Genomic DNA, 13,731 nt, shown 5'->3' on the forward strand with positions numbered 1-13,731 from the left:
TTTTCTGCAAAATCCACAGATTCCACATTAAAAGAACTTTATTTCTGGAAGATTACTTGCTCAGCTTTGTCACGTTGCTGTTTTTAAACTGCATCACTATCCGTGTCACCTCGGTGGTATGGTACACTGTCCTATTGAAACATGCCATATAGATTTTGAATAAATAAAGCTACAAAGCCCAAGTTATGTACAAAGATCTTAGGCAAAGATATTATGTTTACAAACCTATGTACAATAAAACAAATGTAAACAGTCAAATGCAGCAGAGGATGCACAGGAAAGGAGGATCATACAAGCCCTAACAGCAACAAGTGATGTTCCCACCGCCCTTTTGCTGGGGGCAATGTTTTTTTTCTCAGCGCTTGTAAATAAACGAACTTAGAGCTGCAGAGCCAACGGAATGTGATGGACCAAACTGGGAAGATCTTTTTAACCTACTGATCAAACCCCAGCTGGGCTTGCTGGTTCATTTTTGAAATCCACCAACTCTGAGGCACATAGACAGAGAACTCGCACAAATACATTGCTTGAAAGACCCACAAGGTACACAGTCGCCCAAAACTGTCACAGAAGCCTGCAAGTGACACTGTAAAATCCAGTCATATATTACACAGATCTGAACATGGTTTTGATGGTTATGGGGTCCTGGGAGGGGGCATGTCATGGGCAGGGCAGCCCATGGGCTTAGCGGCTTCCTAAGGAGCTGAGTGTCCCTGTGTGGAGGCAGGGAAGGCTTGATGCAGGGGGCGGCTTCCCAGGACTGGGGGCATTGGGGCGCAGGCACCCCACAGACCCCAGCTCCTGGCAGCAGCCACTCGGTGCTGCCCCGCTGCCCGATGGGGCTCAGGGCTGGGCCTGGGCCAGGCAGCCACAGGGCTGCTGCCACCCCTCTCCTTGCTCCCCCCACAGCCCAGCCCCAGCCCCCCACTGCTGGGGCTGCACAGGCAGGGCTGGGGCTGCACTCGTCCTCCCCTGCCCACATTGGGGCTTGGCTAGAGGCAGACACACAGCAGCTGCACCCTGCACAGCCATAGTTTATTAAGCTGCAGTAACTCAGTTACAGACCCAGACCTGATCCCCAGATGCAGATGTTTTGTCACCTCCCTCACCTTACCCCACATCTCGTTTGAGAGGTTGGAGCCTGCTGGGGAGGAGAGCAGCTGCGTGGGTAACTGGCAGGATCATGGAGGGGGCAGGCAGGGAGACGGGTGGCCTTTAAGAAAAGCAGCAAATGTTTCTGTCACGCCAAACCTAACTTAGAGAAGAGAGAAAGTGGCAGGTCAAGGAGCACCTGGCCGAGGTTTTGCAGCCCCTGAAACAGAGCACTACGTGGCTCAGCTTGCGCGACGCGGCGTGGGGCCAAGTCAGAACATGTCCACTACAGCAACAGGAGGAAGTTAACTATTAACAAGATGCGAGGGGCTGTGAGCACAGGGCTTCCTCCAGCAGCAGCCAGGCAGGGACTGCTGCACATCACAGGGCAGGTCGTGTTCCAGCAGGGCGGGAATGGGGAGGAAACTGAAGCAGTTCTTCTCTTGGTGGGCTGAGAAAAGCATCCGCAAGTCCAAACACAACCTCGCGCTGACTCATACGCTCAGGGGGAGCATTCCAGGTGCTGATGAAGGTCTGGAGGCTCCCAGTCCAGGGGAACCTTGATCAAAGCCGTTTACTGCCCTGAGAAGAAACAAGAGACAGGCAGGTGAGTGACAAGCAACCCCAGGAGCTAGTCCCGTTCACCCCACCCACCACCAGGAACTGGAAGACAGACCCATCGCCTTCCTCCTCAGCCCCCTCACAGCACCCTCCCCGAGACACAACGGGGACAGGGCAGGGGGAGCTGGGGGGCCTCAGCCTCAGGGGTACGCCTGCACTGCGGGCCTGGTCCCCCCACAGCTCCCCTTCCCCGGGGGGCTGCCAGCTGCAGCCACTGCCAGGCACAGAGGGGCACAGCCAGGGGCAGCTGCAGGGCCAGCTCCAGCCAAGCCCCCGGGTCCATCACAGCTGGCTCTACGCAGGCTCTTGTAAAGCAGACAGGGAAGCAGGTACATACAGATACACACATACAGGTGTCCACACGCAGCTACAGAGCAGCCGCACAGGGGTGAAGGGCTCTGTGTGGGCCGGCTGCAGACGCTGCAGCATGGCAGAGGCTGGGGGGCAGCCGGGGCTCCCCTGCAAACCCCCAAATCCCCAGGAGCCCCGGGCTCCCCTCTCCCAGAGCTGCTGTGGGAGGTAAAGCACACAGAGCCTAAAGCACACAGAGCCTGCTCCCTGCGGGCTGGGAGAGGAGCACCTGGCTACGACAGCTTCTTACTCGACAGCTTCTTACTCCCTACGTGGCCGACACTGACATCTTCTCTAATTAGGCTCAACTCACAGCACCCAGAGCTCCACCATCACCACAGCCTCACGGCCAAGGAGCAGTTCAGTTCTTTCCCTCCCTCTGCCAGGACAGCTCACCCACCCCTGGCTGCCCTGGAGCGAGCACCTCACCCCTCTGTGCTGCCAGCCCCAAGTGGGAACAAAAGGAAGCTGAAAGGCTCTGGGAGGAGGCAGAAGCAGCTGACCCGGGAGCTACCTGCTCTGAGGCCTCGGGCTGCACCCAGGGCAGTGCTCAGAGGAGCGCAGCCTGGTGCCCTGCCAGCAGTTCGCATGAGCAGAGCCCCAGGGCTGGGACAGGCTCACGACTGGCCCCAGGACAGATGGCTGTGGGTTCCACACAGCGCTGGTCCCGTGCTGCTCACACTCACCGCTGACCCTACACCTCCCAGGTCTGGGATGTACAGACCCTGCCAACAAACCCAGAAGCAGCTGCCGTTGTGTTGGACAATTACAAAACCCTTCTGGAAGGGTTGATGGATGAAGAGCTCAACTGCACTCTCGTGAGCAAGGTCAGATTCCCAAGGTAACCTGGGGCTGTGCTGCTTCCCACACCAGTGCTAAAGCAGGGAGAAAACACCTTTTCCATCTCCTCCCCACTAAGCTTGAAACTTCAAGCATTACTTTGATACATTTCAGAGACAAATGCCTCCAGGAGCGCCTGCAGCAAAACACTGCTGGAGGAGGCTTAGGGGCAGATGCATTTTGCTAACTGATTTGAGTGAAGGGGCAGGAAGCCAACCTCCTCCCGACATGACTCTGCAAATTACTTATCAGCTAGAAAGCTGCTCTGCCAACTAGACAGGGGAGAAACAAAAAACAAATAGGATTAAAACGTGGCCGTTTGCTTCCTTTTGAACAGAAAACTGACGTTGAATAGCAGCAGCATGGAGGGGTCATGTCTGGCAAGTCACAAACCAAAGCTCTGCAGGTTCGTCATGGTTCCCTGGGCAAAACCCAGAGCCTTTCTCATGACACACAGACCCTGTCCTGCTGTGCCCTTGCTCCATGTGCTGTGTGCCCTGCCTGGGCTGAGGTGGGACAGAAGTGACGGCCGTGTCCTCACAAGCAGCCATCAGCCACACCATGGCATGAAGCCGAGGGCAGCGCACACAGCGGGGGCTGCATCCCCACAGGGCCCCAGCTGCACTCACTGCCTGCAGCTGCCCCACACTGCCTGAGGGATGCATTTGAATTAAATCCCAACACCTGGCATTTGTGCATGGCACTACACCAGGGACCGGCCATGCCAAGCAGCATCCACTTCTGGTATTGCTACTTTTGGGGCACTGGCTGATCCCAAACAGGATTTCACCCCGTGGGGAAGACTCAGCTGCAGCCACCCCCACCCAACAGACCTGTCCGTGCAGGCAGCTTCACCTCTGAAGGATGCCACGCACGTCTAGCCCTCCCCAGCTCCTGCTCTGAGGCTCATTTGGCAGCGTGGGCCTTTTTCAGTCTCCCAGAGGTACACAGACAAGGCCAGAAGCCACGAAGCCATCGGGCACTCTGCACAGACACCACACAGCTGTGATGGGACCCAACCTAAATCACCGGCATTACAAATAATCCCCTGAAGCCTCAGACAAAAGGGAGAACGATCCCCAGTCCCCATCTCAGAGCCGGGGGCAGCAAGGGGATGAAGGCTGCAGCCCCAGTGCTGTGCAGCATCCCCCGTGCTGGGGCAGAGGCCTGTGGGCACCCCCAGCCCGCCCAGGTGCTGCCTGCAGCTCCTGCCCTCACGGAGCGCCCCGCTGCCTGATGCACTGGGGAGAGGCCAGGGACTCCCTTCTGTGTCCTGACCTCACTCTCCAAAGTGACACCACCAGTGGAGCATATCGATTGCTCCAGAGGGACCAGCGCCCTATAACCTATCTTTACAGAGAAGCTGTTTTGCTGTTTCAGGCAGGTGTGATGTGGATTTGCTGGCGGCAGTGCCATGAGAAGTGGTGAGCATGGTGAGCATTGGTCACACGAAGAGGTGCCAGCACTGCGCAAGACGGAAAGTGCTCACAGCACTACGATGCACAAGGGAGACAAGCAGGCTCTCTGATGGAGAAGATTAAAACCTTGTTTAGAAGCTTTGTGAGGTTTCCCCATGATTTGCTAATTAAAAGAATATCAAGACAGAGCAGAGCGCTCGTTCGCGGCAGCAGCTTCTCCCAGGATGAGCTCCCAGTGAACCCGCACTGTTCCTTCTGTACTGCTCGCCCAGACTTGCTCTCGGTGCAGAAACAAAGATCAAGCAGCAGCTTTGAATTGCAGAAAGCCAGTTCAGTAAGTGGGGCACAGGAAAAGGCTCCGAACAGTATCAGCAAACGAGGGGATGCTGAAAGCTGGCATTATGGCTCAGTTTATAGATGTTTTACCAGCCATGGACTTCTGTTGTTAACAAAAATGCACAAAAGAAATAAGTTAGCATTACTGCAGTTAGAAACAAAGGAAAATAAGTTAAGCAGAGCAATTCTTAAAGAAAACTGTAGTGTGGCGGATGACTACTGACCAACGAGAACAACCTGGGAAGGGAGGTCTTGTACTCAGTCTCTGAGGCAAAACCCTCCACCATGGCACACCCAGAGCCGGGAGGAACACGCACATCGCTCCACGCTCGCCACTCCATCCAGGCTGGCACACACATGGGGTGACCGCACACAGAGCTGGTGCTGCCAGGCAGCCCAGGGACCTGCCCTGGGTGATAAATCCCAGCCAGTTCGCTCGCTTCCTGCTGCCAGCACTTTCCCCAATCGCTCAGACCCGACCCAACTCCCTGCAGTGCCTGCCCGGTGCTCCTGCTCAGGGCTCCTCAGGTCAGGCTCTGGTGCTTCCACCTGCTCTCTGTCCTGTGATTACTCAAGACAGACTTTTACTCACTGATCTGTATTTCAAGATGTATTTAGCACAACGTCTCAGAGTCCCTCAACCCGTAAGTATCACACAGAACCTCACCAGCAGACTGTCTCGTAGCTGAACAACCCAGCCCGGGGAATACACCGATGTGGTCAAAGCACACTTGGAGCCCAGCTTATCAAGCAAGCACGAGGAGGAGGTTCCCAGGCAGATCGGTGCTTTACACCAGTGCCCTGTGGCCCTGCTCCCGCTGCCGGCAGGGCAAGGGGCTCACAGCCCTGCTCCTGCCCTCCCCCTGCTTCGCAGCGCCCTGTGCAGCATCTCGGTGCCTGCCTGCTTTGCCATGACCACAGCTACGGCAGCTGAGCAGCAGCCAGCCAATGTCCAACGCAGTGCTGAAGGAAGAACATGACCAAAGGGCAAAATTCACAAAGTTTCAAAATGAAGATTTCACCAGTATTTCAAAATTCACTAAAGTTAGCAGCGATGCTTTGTCCCATCTCTCTGACGTGTCTGGTTCAGTCAGAAGCATGCAGGTATTGAAGAAATATTAAACCAAGAAAGCAAGCAGCACTCAGTCTTATAGTTGCAACTGGTCACAGCACCAGAGAAGTTTATCTAAAGTAAGGAGAAACAGAGATTACAGCCTCAGGCTTTGCTCATTGCCTATTAGTTCATAACGCTAGAACTACGTCATGCAGTTAGCACAACCACCAACGCTGCACCTCCAAGCACCAGAGTTAAAACGCATGCAGCTTATCATGTAAATGAATTCATTTACCCATGACCAAGGTGGGGAATATGACCTTTTCACGCCTAGTGGAGAAAAATTGAAACAGTTTATGCACACAATACAGACATTCTTGGGCATAACCCTGGATGCAAGCAGCGGGGAAAAGCAGGGGTGCTGAACCAACCCTCGCCTGCTCTCTGCTGTGATCCCTGCGTAAGGACGCTGCTCTGCACGGGCAGGGGGGGGATCCCTCTTCAGTGACCACCAGCACCCCCACCACGCTCCAGTGCTTAAGTGCATGACCCAAATAAAAGCTTGGAGCACTGCAGAGCACCTTACAGGACGTGGATTTACTCAGCTGCACCTGGTGTACCCACATTTAAGAAGGTTCCCTCTTTTCCTGGGATTTATTTTTTTAAGAAAGACTAGGGAACAGCAAGAAGACCCAGTTCCTTTCTGATGTATTACAATCAGGGCTGGGGACATCAAGCAGAGGCGCTTTTCACATTTAAACTTTAGCTTGCTTTTTTTTTTTTTTTTAAATAGGGTATTTCTGTGAATCTACTGGGCTAAGAATAAACACCAACTGCAATGACTCTGACGTGCCGGAGGAGCAGGGTAGAGGCCAACAAGCAGTTCATGCCCCAAGGAATAAACACCCTGTCTTGGCTCGCTGCTGTCCCAGCTCAGCTGTTCTAGTGCCAGGCCTCTGCAGAACCCATCAAGGTCAGAACCATTTAATTCCCCAACTGGATCGAAGTTCGTAACAATTAAGAACAATCACAATGATTACAATTACAAGAAGCAAGCACCTATTGGAGAATGTTCTCAGGTGCTGTTCTGCTGGGTCCTGGTGCCTGTGCAGAAAGATCATGTTCCTAAAGGAATGACTCTGAAGGAAACTATCTTATGCTACACTTGGTAGAGCACAGAAAAAGAAGAAAAGCAGTAGGTAAGTCCTGCCTCCTCCAGTTCTCCAGCAAAGCTCACTTGCAAGCCCAGCTATTCTCCAAACATCCCCCAAAGTGACGCTGAGGTAACTGCTCCTATCCCTGCTCCCACCACACCATCTCCTGCACGTTGAGCTTCCTGCTCAGCTCTACTCAGCAAGCAGAGAGCAGGTGTCTGAGGAGAGATGGAGGTTCATCGAACATCTTAACCAACAAAATGGGAAAGTAAATGGAAGTGTAATGACGTGACTGAATTACCTCTGTCACAATCCCACCACCCAGCAACTGGCTGTTCATAAGGCAGCAGCTGCAGATTGGACCGGGTCTACGAGCACACGTGGCTGATTCAGGCTCCAGCGACAATTTGGGGCAGGGAGGAGAGTACAGGGGCTGGAGAGAAAGGAGGAGAAGAGGGGAGAAGAAAGAGCACTCCTCAGCTCAGCCCCTCGTGCCCAGCCGCCGTGACGTGCAGGGGACCGGGCACCGCCAGCAGGCAGGCACGGTGGGGCCGAGCTCACCGCGCTGAGGGCTCTGCCCAGGTACTGGTGCAGAATTATTCAGGCTTTACATGGGAACAGTGCAGTGTGCATGCAGCACAGACACCGCATCACCCCCAGACCACGAGAGAGGCAGGAAGGCAAAGCGAGGGGAAGGGGCAAGCCCCTGACCCCAGCAGCACATACGAGAGGAGGAGAGAGAGAGGATAGAGCCCAGCAAGGGTCTCACAACTCGCAGGCGTGCACAGTCATTTCCATGCACTTTTCTAGCCTGCTAACATCCTCCAAGTGTGCTGTAGAAGTGCTCTACCAATAGGCTGCCTTCCTAAGCCTTTTTCAGCTCCAGCCTGCTCTGAGCTGCAGGCAGCCAGCCCAGGTAACAACTGTGATGACAATCTGGATAATTAAAAGTGACCCCCCCCAAGCAGCAATCAGCTTATTTGTCACACCACAACTCAATATAGCCATGCTGCCTGCTAAGAACAGCTCTAATCTCCCCCTAGCACTATCCTGACAGCTTGCACACGAAATGAAGCCTGCATTGAAAGTGTGAGCACTGCTGTGGGGGATGCGTGGACCCCGGTCAGCCTCCCAGTATGCAGACAACCCTGAAGTCTGTCCAATTTGCAAATGACAACGACCTTGTTAAGTATCTGAACACTTCCTTTCCAAAAGCAACAAAAAACGGTTGCTCTAAGAACTCTGTATGCCAGTTTCTAAGCAGCAGCTTGCCCTGCTACCCACATAGCAACATGATTCAGCTCACAGGAGAAGGATTGCAGAAGCCCAGCTTGACTGTTCTCTATATGGCACTCTTTAGGTTGCTAACAGCTCATTTAATGCTCTAAAATAAATTCTAGATTGAGAGCGTGCTGAAAATCAGCATTAAAATTGCACTGGCTTAGGGTTTAACAAGGAAGACTAGCACCACGGAGGGAGCATGGAGGGTGTTTAGCCCGGTGACACCCAGCACAGGTTTCAGTAGCACCGAGTAGCACCGGAGGAGCGCTCGGCTGCACGTCCTGCCCTGCAGTGCTGCTCACCCAACCACAGGGACGGGGAACGTCCTCCTGCTGAACCACTTCCCCATACGAAGGGAAGTCATGTGAGAGTGGTTTTTCCTGTGAAAGCAGTTTCTGGCCTCCTGGCTGATGCGCAACACAGCCGGGAGGAGTACAGCTGCCCCTTCCATCAGCCAGAATTACACAATCAGTGACATTTTCTTTTCCACTAATAGAGGGGGAAGTAAAAAGAGGGCCCCACCCTCCAAGTGAGCCTGTGCTGCCCACACTAAGCTGTTCCTACTGAGGGAATCTCCAGAGTTGTGGTTAAGGCACTCCCCACGCACCAGTAGCTATGGCAACTCCACCACTATTTCCTTGAGATCCTTCTGAAGGCCGTGGTGTCCCCACCAGCTGAGAGATGAGGCAGCAGAGGGGCAGAACTGGTGCTGACATCCTACCAGCTGAGAGGTCACACACTTGCTTTTCTCTTTGCCTTACCTAAGTCTACATTATCCTTGCTTCTCTGGCCCCTTGAGAATTTGGCTCCACAAATTATTTGTCTTATTGGATGAAAGCTGCGGTGGGCTAAAAACAAGCCCAAAAAACCCTCCTGCTTCACACAGCATCCTGAAACACACTCCCCCCTCCTTTAGTGTAAAAATAAACCCCGACTTACCCTTTGTCGAAGAAGGAAGTATGTCCTGGATGAGGGTACTTTGCACCATTGCTGTTTATCATGCTGCTGTTAACATTCCCTGAAATATAGGATTTCCGTGATGCCTGGTCCTTTGCAAAATTTCTGCAAGCAGCTAATTTGGATTCTAAGGCCTGTGAAAGGAGAAAAAGTAAGATTAAGAAAAATGTTTTGCTGCTCAAGTTCAGGCTTTGACATGACCACAGATCACCGTGATCTGTGTGATCACCCCAACGTAACCATCTTTGGCAAAAACTGAACTAAATGGGAACAAAGCTGTCATTTTCTGTCATCTGTCCAGAATTGAAACCCACACAATGAGATGCTGATGCTGACTGCCAGGCATATTTTGCTTCCATCAGGGCTAGGATTTTGTAACATATCAACTCCCATTTAGGTACCAAATGTAAAAAGGTAACTTGGCAGAAGTTACTGAAACCTCTTGCTTTAAGAACTTGAGTGAGGCTGGCGTAAACTAACCAGAGGACTCAGAGAGAACCAAAAGCAGAATCATCAAGTTTTGGGAGTGACCGTACGTTTGGAAAACTGGAATTTTTCCCAGGACAATGTCTTCTGGCATTTCTTTCTTAATCATTGTCTGAAAAACATGGCTAGTTTCTTAATCCTCCCTGATAATCTTCAGCAGAAGAGGTGCTACTGACACAGCATGAGACAGCAGCAGAAACAAAGGCAGCTAAGCCCATCCTCAGGGTTTCTACCTCATCTCTACTACTTCCAAGCTAGCCTGGCAAGATCTTTTTCCCCCTATGCAAGGTAACAGACCTTAACAGACCTGCCTCATCCACTGACTCCTGGCAGGAAGGAGACCCAAATCCTGATTCTCTCCTCCACTTCAGTACATCACCTGCCCTTTCTGTCATTTATCACAAACCGAGGTTTAACTTGGTAAGACTGTCTGGTTCAGCAGAAAATCCTTGCAATTATTTGCTATTTCCACCCTGCATGTGTATGAATTCCCACACTCACAGGCACATGGAGACAAAATTTCAACTCCGTAGTATATGGGGCTGTGCCAGATTCCATTCAGTAAAGTACTCAGTTAATAACTTACTGACGTACTAAGAGAAAGGGAATACTTACATCTTCTTCTAGAAACCCCTTTAATCTTCCTTAGTGACTATATATAAAGATACCTATCTATCTCTTGGTCTTTCTACTGGAAATATCCAGTGTGATCTGCATCAAGTAATTTGCTGTCTCACAAGCAAACAAGAAAGCTGAAGGGAACTTCTTGGAGAGAAAGGGAGTCTGAGGCATGGGACAAGGTATCCTGCATGTAGCCAGCCCAAAGAAATCCTGAACATCCTATAATTATTACTAAACGAATGCATGAGCTGGAATTCTGCATCACTGGCAGAGCGTGTGTTTAAGAGTAGGCTGGGAAAGAAGCATGCTTATTTGGCATTTCCTGTCCTTGCAGAGTAATCACACAGGATTGTGATTAAGCTCCCTAAATCCCCTGCAGACTCTTACTCACAATGATCCCATTTTAAACATGCCACTCCATAACCCTGAGTCGTCCTGTTGCCCTTTCAAACCAACTTTGAGCTCACCAGCTCCAAATGTAAGCAAAGATGTCATTTTTAGCTGAAACTTTGCTAGAACAACTATCTTGACTGCAGCTATTTCTGTCTTCCTCATTAACCAGAGGGGAGAGGGGAAAGCCAGCCCTGGAGGCTAGGCACCGAGGCTACCCATGCTTCCACTCGAAACACTAACCACTGTGGCACTTAAAACAAGCTTCTCATAACCCAAAAGTCACGTCTTCATTCAACTGGAAAGCCTGGCATCCTAAGCAACACCGTAACAGATGTTTAAACCACTTCTTCCCTGCTTAGAGTTGTAATCCCTTTAAAGGCTCACACATTTCACTTCCCGTTTAACTACACAGGGGAACATTTGGCTTTCTCCTGATTTATTTTTTCCCTTTCTTACCCGAAGGGCTCTTTTCTAAAATTTATTTCATTTTTCAGCAACACTTGCAGATCTCCTCAGGCACAAGAAGAAACAGTGACAGTCTGATTTCAGCTCACCTGCTGTGACATAAAACAACTATGCAGTGGACACCCCAAGTCTGAGGTTCAGTTCTGAGCCCTGGTCTCATTACAGAGAAAGCTGCAGGACCCATTTGAAATATGCACAAGTGCCTGATGATGTCTAGCCCAATGTACCAAAACATTGAAGGTTCTTTTTACTCCAAGTAAAAATTTCATCAATAAATCTGGCATCAGAACTTCAGCAAACCTGCTCTACAAATCAAGATACTTAAAAAATATTTATTATTACATACTAAACACTAAATGTGGATGATTTGGAAGAGAGACGATGGAAACTACAGCATGAACTCAACATGGGCCACAGCCATCTTTAATTTGTTTACAAGGATGAGAGCTCAGTGATATCAGCACAGAGCTAGAGATACTTCAGTACAGAGCACTCACCCCCACTTTCCGTAAGAGATCTCCCACAATGTTGAGTGCAGATATTCTAGCTGAAGGAGTAAGAGGGCTGGTACCAAATCCGTTTGGAATAGCTGCAAACAAACATGTTTGATTATGTGAGTTGCTATGTGCCTTGCTCCTCCTCCACAGTTCAATTTTTAAAATAACTTCAGTATAAAAGGGTAAATCCAAAATCCTACTGCAGGCTCTTCATACAGTTACTCCATGGTAACACAGGCTGCATAACCACTAGCCATGGAAAGAATAAAAGCTTAATTCCTGTTCACTGCCTCCTTTTCCGTTAGACCTACATGCAGAGTTCATGCACTCTGCAGCTGCAAGGCTTCTGCCTGCAATCTATCTAATCCAACCAGAGCTTCCCTTGGAATCTGCTCTAATTTAGAAAATAAATGTCATAATCCTTGTGATTGTCCAGAGCCTTCCAGATGGGAAGAGGACTGGACTAACATCCTGCTGCCTCACAGAGAAAACAGCACCCCTGAACGCAACTGCGGTAACAAAGGCAGTCTAGACTATCACAATTACTACCCACCATTTACCCACCACTGCTACCCTGCACTTAAGCTGAAGTATCAGTCACTGCACTGCCCTGCAACCCCAAACGTGCTCTACTGCAGGCACCTACTGCAGAGTACAGTCCCTACCACCCCAAAGCAGTAGCTCAGCTTCTGAATCTTTCTTTTCCATAGCATTTGCTCATGATACTCAGTAAGTAGGCCTGATGCTGGCCCATGATTTAAAACCGCAATTTTTAAATTACATTTATGTAATGCCTGTTGGATCCACATGTACCATGTTTACTTAAACATGTGGATCATATACCACATGTTTACTTAAAGTTTACTAACAAGGACCTGGTCTGAAACTATTTTTGACAAGCAGAGCATAATCTCAAACAACCAGGCACAGCTTCTAGGAATTCTACCTTTTGGGGAAGGAAAACTATTTTCTGATCCTTTTCCAACAGGTGTAGCTGGCAAGGAGAGAGACGCCTGGACAGCTGAATCCATCTTTTCACAGTCTAGAGTCGGAGAACTAGGTGCAGACTTTCGGGTGACTTCTTGTTGCCTTTCCCGTACCGCGAGCTCTTGCCGCAAGTCTGAAGTTGGAAGAAGGAAAATACAGAAACAACACATTATATTAGCAACAGATTTCTCTAACATGATAATCGTTTTTTGAGAGGGGAAGGGGGAATACTTTGCAACAACCAAACACTAATTCACTGTTGCTGGATTTCTCCAGCAAAGACCCCCATCTCAAATCAGACAGCTCAATACCAGCACCTCCCATTACAGCTGGATGTAAAGAGGCAGCAGAGATCCCCCAGCCCAGAGAGCTGCGTGGCCCCAGAGGGCACAGCAGGTGACTTGACCTCAGCATTCTTCCCCACTTGTAGTTTGGTTCCATGGGAAGTGTGCTTCGAAATACTTAGCTGGTTACAAATGCCTGCTGAACTGCATTCAGCTTCTGCTCAAATAGAAGCTGGGAAAACAGATTAATGACCCAGTTTTGTGTTTCTTGTGTTATTTTTCCAGTTAATTCACAGGACTGTACACCAGCCAGAGACAGTCAAAGGGCTGTATCCAGTGTTTCTTGACTCCTCAGCAAATGAAAGAGCAGGCTGAAGAAGCCAGTAGTCCAAACGAAAGAGAAAGAGAATCACAGAATACTCTGAGCTGGAAGTGACTCACAAAGATCAAGTCTGTTGTACAATATGGCTTTTAAGTTATCCTGAATTTTTAGGAAAGATTTTGAGGAAAACAGTACAACTGAGATGAAATCCGATTTGGATTCCTAGAAGAGTATTTGTGGCTGTTCAATCAGAAATTTTATATTTGACTTTGATACCATATCTGTTCTTTTAGTGCCTAGCATTCCTGCTTGCTTACATGGGAATAATATGCAACTTTTCTTTTCCAACAAATGCTAAAAGTTTCCAAAGAACTCATCCAAGACAGAGGATGTCTCATTTGATGATTCCCCCAGTGTTCTAGAAAATAATCCCCTAGGTTTTGCTGTCTTCTCCAGTATTATTGCCCTAACCCTAGACTGCAATACATACATATCTTCAGAAAATTCTTAATCTCCCTTTTCACATTTATTATAAATAAAACTGTTTTCAATAGTGGCTTTCAATTTGTGGA

General features: G+C 49.9%; 1 protein-coding gene across 8 annotated transcripts in view; it reads right to left on the bottom strand.

Annotated features, from left to right (window-relative positions):
- NDEL1 (nudE neurodevelopment protein 1 like 1) overlaps positions 1 to 13,731 on the bottom strand; it is a 25,204-nt gene continuing 11,473 nt past the window's right edge. For 3 of the 8 annotated variants that reach the window (XM_072025722.1, XM_072025723.1, XM_072025724.1), the window contains exons 6-10: positions 12,513 to 12,686; positions 11,567 to 11,658; positions 9,087 to 9,238; positions 7,168 to 7,299; positions 6,026 to 6,042 (exon numbers count right to left, since the gene is read on the bottom strand). In XM_072025722.1, the coding sequence (XP_071881823.1) occupies positions 7,203 to 7,299; positions 9,087 to 9,238; positions 11,567 to 11,658; positions 12,513 to 12,686 (515 nt within the window). In that variant the 3' untranslated portion in view covers positions 6,026 to 6,042; positions 7,168 to 7,202. The other 5 variants (XR_003501226.3, XM_027471557.3, XM_027471555.3 and 2 more) reach the window with 5 other exon arrangements.

Source organism: Anas platyrhynchos, chromosome 19 (assembly GCF_047663525.1).
Source record: "Anas platyrhynchos isolate ZD024472 breed Pekin duck chromosome 19, IASCAAS_PekinDuck_T2T, whole genome shotgun sequence".
NCBI lineage: Eukaryota > Metazoa > Chordata > Aves > Anseriformes > Anatidae > Anas > Anas platyrhynchos.